This window comes from Malania oleifera, chromosome 13, assembly GCF_029873635.1.
Source record: "Malania oleifera isolate guangnan ecotype guangnan chromosome 13, ASM2987363v1, whole genome shotgun sequence".
Lineage (NCBI taxonomy): Eukaryota > Viridiplantae > Streptophyta > Magnoliopsida > Santalales > Ximeniaceae > Malania > Malania oleifera.
The window spans coordinates 4,696,021-4,708,943 of record NC_080429.1 but is presented as its reverse complement, the minus strand read 5'-3'; the positions used below and the strand labels follow the sequence as shown (position 1 = coordinate 4,708,943).

Below are 12,923 nucleotides of genomic sequence, written 5' to 3'. Positions count from 1 at the left end.
TCACTTCATCGATGAATCCTTCAGTAAATTCGTCGACGAAGCCTTGTATTCGTCGACGAAATTTAGGAAATTTAGAGAAGCCTGAACCGTCTCTCGGTATTTTCTCCTCGACGAAGCCCTGTGTTCGTCGATGAAATTCTTTAAACCTTCGTCGATGAAACCCTGTGTTCGTTTATGGCCTCCTTCTGTTTTTGTATTTATTTTCTCTTCCTCTTATTATTTAAATGTTATTATTCTTCGGGTCACTACACATATCCCTGGCAACCACTCAAAAGCAACCTCCTCGCCTGGATGGCAGATAGCAATTGCAGTAGAGCACGCACACGTGACCCCACAAATCTATATTCCTACTCCCTGAGAGGTATGAACACCACTTCCCTTTGATGGCAATCGATGCTGGCATAGTAAGTAGCCAACCAACCAATTCCTAAAATTACTTCAAATTCATGTATCTCCAACACTACCAGATTAGCCAACAGATACCTCCCCTGAATTATCACAGGGTAGTTTTGAATTACTCTCTGACAAATGCCTACTGCCCCTGTCGGCGTAGCTACTGATAAACAAACTCCCAATTGTTAAGTTTCAAACCCACACAATTTCATAAATTTTTGGGCAATAAAAGAGTGGGTCGCCCTTGAATTAAACAATACAGTAGCGTTAAATGACAATATTAATACGGTACCTGTCACAACGTCTCTAACTACCTCCGCATCTCCAGGTGTCAATGCATAAACTCGTGTCGGAGCGACATTCCTCTGTTGTCCACCATGAGGTGCCTGGTGACCTCCTCTATACGATCTCGAAGCAGATGCTATCGCAGGAGGTGCTCAAAAGTCTCTCACTATATGCCCTGTCTGATAGCACTGATAATAGATTGTCTCTCTAAGCCGGCACTCTCCAAAATGTCTTCTGTAACATGTGGGGGCATCTGTCTGCCCTGTCTTGCTCGATATCTTCCTACTGGTATCCATCATCCTCTACTATCATATCTCCTCCAAGGCCCTCTACTGGACCCAACCTAAAATTCTAAAGGTACTGGTCTCTTTCCTTGACTCCGTTCTGTACCACCCCTCTACATGCCACTCTCGATCACTGTAGCTCTGTCAACAACCTCCACAAATGTCTGAGCCTGGAAACCAATAACTTGCTCAAACAGATTCTGCCTCAAGCCTTCCTTAAATTTCCTCACCTTTTTCTCCTTATCCATTGTCAGATGTGGGGCAAACCGGGACAACTTAATAAACAGGGCTGCGTACTGCGATACTGTCATCTGCCCCTGAGTAAGGTGCAAGAACTCTATTGCCTTCTCTCTTTGAACGGTAGCAGGGAAATACCGCTCAAAAAATAAATTCCTAAAATGGCTCCACGTCACCGGTACAGGGTCTGGTCTCTGCTCTTCAATCAACCTCGCTGATCTCCACCAGGGCTTTGCCTCTCCAGTCAATTTGAATGTCGCAAATAATACCTTTTGTTCATCTATGCATGGAAGCACTGCCAACATTTCCTCGATGTCTTGGACCCAGTTCTCAACTGCTAATGGGTCTGCCCCTCCAGAAAAATGAAGGAGTTCTCATCTACGTAAACTGCTCGATCGTGCAGCAACGCTCTTTAGAGCGTTGAGCCATCTCAGCCATTACTTTCCGCTGCGCAATACTACATCAAAATCTCTGCCCCCCATACTGGAAGGTCCTGCTCCATCACCCTCAGTATTCGTGTCACTACCCCAAGGGTCCATCCTGAAAATAAAACAACCAATCTCAGAAGTCTATCACCATATGATAATCAATATATACATCAATCTATAATTCATAAGTCATCTTTCTAAAATCATCTATCTCATCATCCTAAAATCCCATTTAAGATTCAATCCTATCACTTAGAAATAAGAACCAGTGATAGTGTCCATGATATTCCTAAAATCGTCACTCCAGGAATAACACAGAAACAACCATGGAACTCCTGTTTCCAGGTAGCAAAATAGAACCCTAAATTCTCAACCTCATCCTCTAAAAATCCCCTAATGATTTCTCATTCTATCCACTTCCTATTTCCTTAAAATCCATTCCTATACTCTAGTATTGTATTTCGATGTTTACTAAAGTCTGTAGAACCTAGCCAAACCTAGGCTCTAATACCAAACTATGACGCCTTGATTTTTCATAATTTATTTATTAATTATTTATCCACACCAATTGGCCACGTCATCAATTTTAATACCATACATATCACCAAACCCGCATTGGGCACCGATGTACCAGTCACATTATATTTCAAATACTTATCAGTGGAAGACAATATATACATACACCATAGTGAATATACATACCAGATTATAATCCATCCAAAAATACATAATCAACAAACACCCCAAAATAACAAAACTCTAGGGGAAACATCCATCCCTATATCAAACACTCACCCTATATATCAGGGTCCCAATTCCACTCTATCACTCTTATTTTGACTAGCTCAATTTTGAACTCCACTGAATAAATATGGGTATCTCTGGCGCATCTGTTCCTCTAGTTCTCAGGAAGCCTCCTCAACGGCATGATTTCGGCATAAAATTTTACTAGTGAAATCTTCTTCGTGCGTAGCTTCTGTTCATTCCAGTCAAGAATCTGCACTGACACTTTTTCATAAGTCAAGGTATCACCCAACTCCAATGCTTCATAACTAATTACATGGGAGGGTTTCAGGATGTATTTCCTCAACATCAAAATGTGAAATACATTTTGCATTCTAGATAAAGCACGTGGTAAAGCCAGCTTGTAGGCAATTGGATCCACTCGTTTAAGAATCTCAAATGGCCCAATATACCTAGGGCTCAACTTACCATTCCTCCCAAATCTCATAATTCTTTTTAATGGTGCCACCTTTAGGAATACATGATCCCCTGTGTCAAATTCTAACTTTCTCCGGCGAGTATTAGCATAACTCTTATGTTAGTTCTGCGTTGTTTTGATTCTGTCTCAAATGAGTCTGACTTTATTCTGAGTCTACTGAATCAGCTCTGGCCCCAATAGCTGTCTCTCTCCTGTCTCATCCCAATATAATGGGGATTGACACCTCCTACCATACAATGCCTCGTATGGTGCCATCTTGATGCTAGCCTGAAAGTTATTATTGTAAGAAAACTCAATCAGTGGCATATCTCGTACCCAGCAACCTCCAAAGTCCAGCCACCCTCTCTGTCTACCCATTTGACTGAGTATGAAACGCAGTGCTAAACGATAACTAAGAACCCATGGCTCCTTGCAAACTCCTCTAGGAATGAGACACACACACACACACACATATATATATATATATATATTCGGTCAAAACATTATTCATCTGATATGTGCGAATAACTATATAAATATAAAACATGACTGTTATAAAATTTATATCCCATTTCCCAGTTTCATTTATTTTTCTCATCTTTCTTTCATTTCAGTTTATTTCCATTATATCATTCTTTTCTCATTTATTCGGCCCATGAGTATCCTCAGTAACCTTTCCATATCGTGTCTGTAACTCATGGCCATTTGTAGTCTGCTATCTAGCCCATGGGTATCCTCTGTAGCCATAACATGTCGTGTCTGTAACCCATGGTTACCCTGATGACTTTTCTTCACACCATACTTCCCCCTATGGTCAAGGTTAGGCGGCCCGAAGGTTGGATCTAACCGTGGTTGGCCGACCCAATTAGATCAAATAAAACCATATACCTGTTTGTAGTAACGAATGACCAGCCACATACCCTGGTCCGGAATCCAGGGGCAATGCACAACTCTACTATGGCCCATTCGCATTGCCATGCCACACGCTCCACGAGTCCGTGTGGTTGCCCTTTTCAATCACTAGCATCAATACCGTGCTAGATATCATAACCCATTGCCAGGGTTTACAAATCCATCGATCGGGGTTTTTATTTCCATTATTTCACTTTTCTCGTATCAATGATTCCCATATCCATACATATATTCATTACAGTTGTTACGCTGCAATGTTTACATTTCATCATTCACAAATCAATCTCCATATTCCATTATTCATATTGTAGAATTTCACGTTGCAATATTTCCATATTTATATATCAAAATTCACATATCCAGTATTTTCATTCAATATTCATAAAACAATATTCCAAGTAGATTTCTCATTTTCTACTGTTCCATTCTCAGCATTTCAATTTCACAATTCATCTCATAATAATAATAATATATAAGCAAATATGAGAATATATCACATTTCATATATTTCATCATTTTCAGTATGCTCATATTAGTATTTCATTTTTTCCCATTTCATAGAAAATCATTTCCACATTTCATTTTATTTTCTCAGGGATATTCATCATCATATAATTTTCCTAGATTTCCCATTTCAAATCACATTTTACACAATACATTTCATAATTTTCATAAAATCTTATGCCACGCAATTTCTCATCTATTATTCATATCATCATAATAATAATTTTAGGGAAAATATCATAATTCATTTCACATATATTTCAACCAGTATTTCATAAAATACCTGCTATAACTTATTCTCCTTACCTATCTTACTGAGATGCCCACAAACAATTCAATCCTAAGCCCGTGGCATTCACAGCTCAAAAGCATGCATTTTCCATTTTCCATAACATTCAACAAATTCAAAAATAATTTTCATAAAACACTTCCTAGGCTCCCAATAATTCAAATTAACATTTAAACTAATATTTAACACCCTTACCTAATTTCTTGAACTATGTCTGCTGGGTCCCAAAATTACACCTGCGACGCTTACCTGAGGCCTGAATTTAATAACCCAAATTCAACCTCAGAATGCCCAATATTTAACATTTCCAAATCTACAATAATTAAATAATAATTAGCCCCTTAATAATCCTCTTAGTCTAATTTTGGGGTTATGCCTACGACAACCCTACAAGAAATTCACTTTACCAAACTTGTAAAGAATTATCCCTAGATTCTCGTGGTGGTATCCGGTTATCAATTGGGCTTAAGATTTATGAGAAATTGAGGTAAAAGTGAGAATTGAGCCTAGGAGATATGTTTACGCCGCTCCTATAACAAACCCGCTTTAGTAGAAATGTTGGTTGCGGAGAATGGAGTCTAGTGGTACTTCCTAATTTTTGATCGGGTGAATATTAGCCATGAAATTGATAAAAGTGGGAGAGAGAGAGAGATAGAGGTGAGCAAGAGAGATGACAGAGATTACGGGGGGCATTGTCTTCTAGATTATAGAATTGAAAATGAGATTTCAATTTGAAATCTCAAAGCCTCAGGAAGCTTCTTTTTTCTTTTCTTCTTTTTTCTTTTACTTTATCCATTACTTTATATATATATATATATATATATATATATATATATATATTAACTTATCCTTATACGTATTTAAATATATACATATACACATAACCCTCAAATTTTTTAATTTAATTAATTTCCTTAATAATTTTTTAAATTAATTAATTAATTAATAATTAATATTTTTTTAGGATCACTACACCTAAATATTTTTTGGGTCATTATAGAGAGAAACCGAGCAAGAGAGAGAAAAAAATAGAGAAAAATAAATTTCTCTCACTGAATCTCGATTTTTTGCTATTTATAAACCTTTGGTCATGTGGCCTCGTTGACGAGCCAAGTCATCTCGTTGACGAAGGCAAGAATGGAGTTCGTCGATGAACTCATACCCTCATCGATGAACTTCAGGCCTTGAAATCACCCTTCTCGGTTTCTTTTCGTTGACGAGACATGTGTCCTCGTCGACGTGCCGAAGTAGGCAATTCGTTGACGAACGTTCTGCGTTCATCGACGAGACCCTGCTACATCCTTTTGAAATTTTATTTTTCTCTACTTCCTTTTTATTTAATTTCTAAAATTATCCGAGTTACTACATTCTCCCCTCCTTATAAAATTTCATCCTCGAAATTTTCTATGTATATTGAACACCATCCAATAAGGAAAATGGGCTATTTATTTTATTAATTACTCTCACTTATGGTGGAGGAATATCGTAGTTACAAAAGCAGTTTTGGGAAATTACAAATATACTCATAAAAGAAAATTCTCCCAAAACCAAACACTACCTATCCTATAATCTAAAATACAACTATACATTCATCACTATGTACTGAATAAAATAAAATTATTGTTATCTGAATAACACTAACTATTACTATATTCCACTAAATAGATGTGGGTATTTCTGTCTGATCTCTTCCTCAAACTCCTACGAAGCTTCTTCTATGGCATGATTCTTCCACAAGACTTTGACTAATTGAATTTTCTTAGTATGCAATTCTTGTTCCTTTCTGTTTAAGATCTGCTCTAGTGCTTCCTTATATGCCAATGAATCTTTGAGCTCTACCTCTGCATAGATGATCACGTGGGAAGAGTCTGGGACATATTTTCTCAACATAAAAACATGTAATACGTCATGAATTCTAGATAGGGCTAGTGGTAGAGCTAGCCTGTAAACAATTGATCCAACTCTCTCAAGTATCTTAAATGGGCCAATGTACCTAGGGCTCAGCTTACCCTTCTTCCAAAATTTCATAACTCTCAGTGGAGCTACTTTCAAAAATACCCGATCTCCCATGTCAAACTCTAACTCCCAACGGCGAGTATCCGCATTACTTTTCTACCAACTCTGAGTAATACTAATTCTGTCTTTAATTAGTTAGACTTTATCGTATGCTTACTGCGCCAATTCTGGTCCTAGAACTCACCTATCACCCACTTCATCCCAGTACAGTGGAGAATGACACCTCCTACCATATAACGCCTCGTATGGTGCCATGTTGATGCTGACCTGATAGCTATTATTATATGCAAACTCAACCAGTGGCGGATACTGGGTCTAACTATCCTCAAAATCCAGCACACAAGCTCGCAGCATATCCTTAAGTATCTAGATCGTCCTCTCGGTCTACCCATCAGTCTGAGGATGAAAAGCTATGCTAAATTCTAACTATGAGCCCATGGCCTCCTTAAAACTCTTTCAAAATTGTGACGTAAATCGGGGGTCATGGTCTGAGGCTATGGATATCGACACTCTATGGGAGCAAATTATCTCCTAAATGTACAACTTTGCTAGTCTGTCCATTGTATAGTTGACTTTAATAGGGATAAAGTGAACGGTCTTCATCAATTAATCTATAACCACCCAAATAGTGTTTTGTCCCTATCGCGCTCCTGGTAGCCATGTCACAAAATCCATGGAGACGTGATCCCATTTCCACTCAGGGATGTAGAGTGGCTGCAACTGTCCTGTGGGTCTCTAGCGCTCAGCCTTTATTAGCTGGCACGTCAAGCACTGCTTTACGAATTCAGCAATCTCCTTCTTCATACCGCTCCACCAGAAGGATTCCTATAGATCCCGTTACATTTTAGTACTACTTGGATGCACGGTATATAAAGATCTGTGTGCCTCCTCTAAGATAATCCTTTTGATCTCAGCATCTGCAAGAACACGTCATCTGGTACAGAACCGTAGGGCGCCGTCATCTGATATGTTGAATTCCTCCTCCTGCCCATCTCGCACTTTCTCTATCAACTTTGCTAACTCTGGATCAGTTCTCTAGGAAGCTTTAATCCATTCTTGTAACGTAGGCTGTAACACTAGGTTGGCAATAAATGCCTGGTGATCACCCTCTATTAGCTCCACACCTAGCCTCTCCAAATCCATCTAAATAGGACGCTAAACCTTCACTACTGACACCACTGCTCCTACTGTTTTCCTGCTTAATGCATCAGCCACTACGTTTGCTTTCCTTGGATGGTAGCTAATAGTACAATCATAGTCCTTGATGAGCTCTAACCATCTTCTCTGTCGCATATTCAAATCTTTCTGGGTGAAGAAATACTTTAAGCTTTTATAATCAGTGAAAATCTCGCATTTCCCACCATAAAGATAATGCCTCCATATTTTCAGAGCATAAACCACTACTGCTAATTCTATATCATGTACAGGGTAGTTCTTTTCATATTCTTTAAGTTGTCTAGATGCGTAGGCAATGACTCTTCCATACTGCATTAACACACATCCGAATCCCTTTAAAGATGCATTATTGTATATCACAAATCCATCCTCCCCTGATAGAATAGTTAGTACCGGTGTTGAGACCAACTGTTGCTTTAACTCCTGGAAGCTCTGCTTATAATCATCGATCCAATCAAACTTTCATATTTTTCCTCGTGAGTTGTGTTAGTGGACCCGATAATTTGGAGAAATTATCTATGAAGCGTCGATAGTAGCCCGCCAAACCCAGAAAACTTCTGACCTCCTGTAGATTTCCTGGCCTCACCCAACTTACTACTGCCTCTATCTTACTCGGGTCAACTGATATACCCTCCTCGGAAATCACATGCCCGAGGAAAGTAACCTACCTTAACCAGAATTCACATTTCTTGAATTTTGTGTACATATTTCTTTCTCTCAATATTTGCAACACCAACCTCAGATGATGCTTGTGCTCCTCAAAACTCCACGAGTAGACCAGTATATCATCAATGAAAACCACAACAAACTAGTCCAGGTACTAATGGAACATCCGATTCATTAAATCCATATATACTACTGGTGCATTAGTCAACCCAAACAGCATCACCAAAAATTCGTAATGCCCATATCTAATTCAGAATGCTGTTTTCGAAATGTCCTATGCTCTAACTTTTACCTGATGATAACCCAACCACAGATCAATTTTAGAGTAGACCTGGGTCCCCTAGAATTGATCAAATAAGTTGTCAATTCTAGGAAGATGATATTTATTCTTGACCGTCAATTTGTTTATTTCCCTATAATTTATGTACATCCTCATGGTCTCATCTTTATTTTTCACGAATAGGATTAGGCCCCCCTACAGCGATACACTAGGCCTGATAAATCCTTTATCTAGCAACTCTTGCAACTGATCTTTAAATTCCTTCAATTTGACTGGAGCCATACGGTATGGTGCTTTAGATATTGGTTTCGACCTTGGTAATAGATCCACGATAAATTCAATCTCTTGGTTTGGGGATAAGCAAGGAAATTCTTCTGGAAATTCTTTGACTATAGCAATATCAGTCTATTTTAGTTCTTCTTTTGGAAATTCCTTTATATAGGCAACATACCACTGGCTACCACCCTATAGCAGTCTCCTCACCTGAATAGCTTACTCTAGCTGTGGCGAGGCATGCACACGTGAACCCACAAATCTATATTCTTGTTCACCTAGGGGTTTGAAAATCACTACTTTTTTATGGTAATATATGCTGGCGTGATTGGTTGCTAGCTAATCCATATCTAGTATTACATCAAACCCCTACATATCTAGTACCACGAGATTAGCTGGTAGTACTGTGACGCCGCGATTTTTGTACAATTTTTTTTAATAATAAATAAATAATTACGTTATAAATTCACAACATCCATAAATCGGCCACGTCAACAATCCTACTACCATTCATACAACCCAACCCACATTGGGTACTGGGTAAAAAGTATTTTATTATATTCAACCTAACAGCGGAAGACAATATACACATATCAGTCAGAATACAATACCCAGAGTATCAACATACATACAAATATTCACACTACCTTCCCATACTAAAAATTACTATTTAACTCTAGGGGAATTACATCTCCCCTAGTCCAAAACTCACCCTGTGTATCAAAGTCTCAGCTCCCTACTATCACGGAGCTTTATCACCGGACCGGTTTTTGTTCCCTGAAAAATTTAGATAAATTGGGTGAGACACATCTCAGTAAGAAGGAATAAATTATTTACAGTGTGTGGCCAAATGAGTACAATTATAATATACTTTACTTTTCAAATCACCATTTCATCTGAGAAAATACACTGATATTCACATACACATAATCATATACATATACAACACAAGCTTTTATAAGCTTTAAAATCATTTATCAAATTCAATGATTTCCAACACATATTTACCCGCGAAGTTCCTGAGAATAGGGAAGATTACCTGCCCATACAGGTAGCTTCCCTCTGCCCTAACATGTTATGCAGTCGGGTATGGCCACATCTGATACTCATCAGGGCACTCACCTTACTCAGTAAGCCCTCAGGCGAAGAGTTTCACTTCGCCTTAATTATTTATATTATTAACTCACACTATTCCATTTCTCAATTTCCATTCTTTCTTTCATTCCTCATTTTGGCCAATTTTATCATTCTTTCACTTTTCATTTACACTTTACTTTCCAGCTCATGAGTATCCTCGGTATCAAATACTAACATCGCGTTTGTAACTCATGGCCACCTTGAGGATCTTTCTATACACGCCATGCTTCCCCCCATGGTCAAGGTTGTACGACCCGAAGGTTGGATCTAACCGCGGTTGGCCGACCCGGTTAGATCAAATATCATATCACATATCACGTCTGTAGTACGACTGGCTGACCTAATACCCTGATCCGGACTTAGGGGGCCCAACAACCCTACACAATGGCACAGTCGACTGTCACGCCACACGCTCCAAGAGTCGGTGTGGTTGCACTAACACGACTCGCAATGGTACCATGCTGAATATCATAACCATCCAATAGGGTTTACCACCACATACCCGCAATCATTATGCAGTATTGGCATTTCATCAATTATATTCCAGTATATCACAATTCAATTCAATATAAATATTCTCATCATTTTCTGTGCACATTTCATCATCTCGTAATATCATATATCATATTTAATGTATTTTTCACATTTTCCCAAAATACTCATTTCTCATACAAATAATTTCCACTCACAAATAAATACCACATTTCATTATTTTTCAATATCAATAATTCACAAAATCCCATTTTCCACGCAAAACATTTCTACTCATATAATAATACCATATTACATTATTTTTCACTAATCACATCAGTAATTCTCATCTCAATATTTTCTTAGAAATTACTTATCGTTATATTTTACACTCTAAAATACCACAATTTAACATCACTCAAATGCCACACAGTTTATCTAATATTTATATCATAATAATTTTCAGATAAAATATCATATGCTCATTTTCATATATTAATTCAAATAATAATTCTAAAAACACTGCTATAATTTATTCCCCTTACCTGTCTTACTGAGAGTCTCGCTAGAATTCAAAATTTCACGCCTTTGGCACCCAAAACTTAACTCCTGCAATTTGCATTTTTTTCAAATTAATTAATCTATTTCTCCAAAATAATACCCATCTAGCCTTCCTTAGGCCCCATATACCTCAAATTAATATTTAAACTATTATTTAAAACCCCCACTTAATTTTCTAAATTTTGCCTGCGAGTCCCAAAATTATACCCGCGGCGCTCACCCGGGTTCTAAATTCAAGAAATCCAACTTTAGCCCCAAATGCTCAATATTTTGGCATTTGTAAATTAATGCTAATTAATTAAAAATAAGCTCTTTAATAACCCCCGCACCCCAAATTTGGGGTTTTGGCCCGACACTCCCACGAGAATTCCATCCCACTAGACTTGTAGAGAATCATCCCTAGATTCTCGTGGTGGTGTCCGTTAATCAATTGGGCTTATATTTTGTAAGAAATTAAAGAAAAAGGGAAAAATGACTTACCCCAGGGAATACACCTACGCCGCTCCTACCACCGATCCGCTTCGGTAGAAATGATGGCAGCGGCAAATGGAGTCCAGTGGTATCTTCGGATTTTCGATCGGGCAAAAATCCATCACGAAATCGAGGAGAGAGGAAGAGAGAATGTGAGGAGAGAGAAGGATAATTCAGAGGTTGCGCAGCGGAGAATAAAGAAAAGAAAAGAAAGAAGAAGAAGAAGAAGAGAATCAAATTAAAATTGAATCTCCTGAAGCTTCTAGCAAGCTTCAGGAGGAGGAGGATAATAATAATAATAATATATTTAGTTAATATTAATAATAATATATTTTATTAATAAAAATAAAAATAAATTTTAATTATTTTTTATTTATTATATATTTTTTTTCTTATTTTATTTTTTAAAAAATTCAATTAATTAATTAATTAATTTTTTTATTTTTTATTTTGGAATCAATCCACTAATCTTCTATAACCCTTTTTGGGGTTATTACATACTCCCCTCCTTATAAAAATTTTGTCCTCGAAATTTGCTATTCCCCTGTTTCCTTTCCTTAGTGAAAACACTTCAAATGTTTATTGATTACCTTCACTTATAGCGGAGGAATACCGTGGTTACAACGAGGGCTCTGGGAGATTACAACTATTCGAAATTCTCCCAAAACCATTCACGTTTCAAAACTAAAAACTCTATTTATCTTACATTACACTATACAAATAAAAACTACAACAATATTCCATTCAATTAACTGGCTTAACTCTAACTCCACTGAATAAGTGCGGATATCTCTGGCGCATCTGATCCTCTAGTTCCTAGGAAGCCTCCTCAATGGCGTGGTTGCGTCTCAGAACTTTTACCAGTGGAATCTTCTTTGTGCGTAGCTCCTGTTCCTTCCAGTCAAGTATCTGCACTAACACTTCCTCGTAAGCTAAAGTGTCACCCACCTCCAGTGCTTCATATCTGATCACATGAGAGGGGTCTGGGACGTATTTCCTCAGAGTATAAACATGAAATACGTCATGGATCCTAGATAAGATCGGCAGTAATGCCAAACGATAGGCAACTGGACCTACTCTCTCAAGAATCTCGAATGGTCCAATATACCTAGGGCTCAGCTTACCCTTCCTCTCGAACCTTATAACACCATTCAGTGGTGCCACCTTCAGGAATACGTGATCTCCTGTGTCAAACTCCAATTCTCGTCGACGAGTATCAACATAACTCTTCTGCCGGCTCTGCGCTATCCTGATCTTGTCTTTGATGAGTCTGACTTTATCCTGAGTCTGCTGTATCAACTTTGACTCCAATACCTGTCTCTCACCAAACTCATCCCAG

The 12,923-nt window shown here is 38.0% G+C and overlaps 1 protein-coding gene across 1 annotated transcript; it reads right to left on the bottom strand.

Moving 5' to 3' along the window:
- Window positions 1–1,075: 1,075 nt before the first annotated feature.
- LOC131146712 (uncharacterized) lies at window positions 1,076–1,504 on the bottom strand. The gene has a single exon (XM_058096465.1). The coding sequence runs from the start codon at window positions 1,502–1,504 to the stop codon at window positions 1,076–1,078; it is 429 nt and encodes a 142-aa protein (XP_057952448.1).
- Window positions 1,505–12,923: the final 11,419 nt, after the last annotated feature.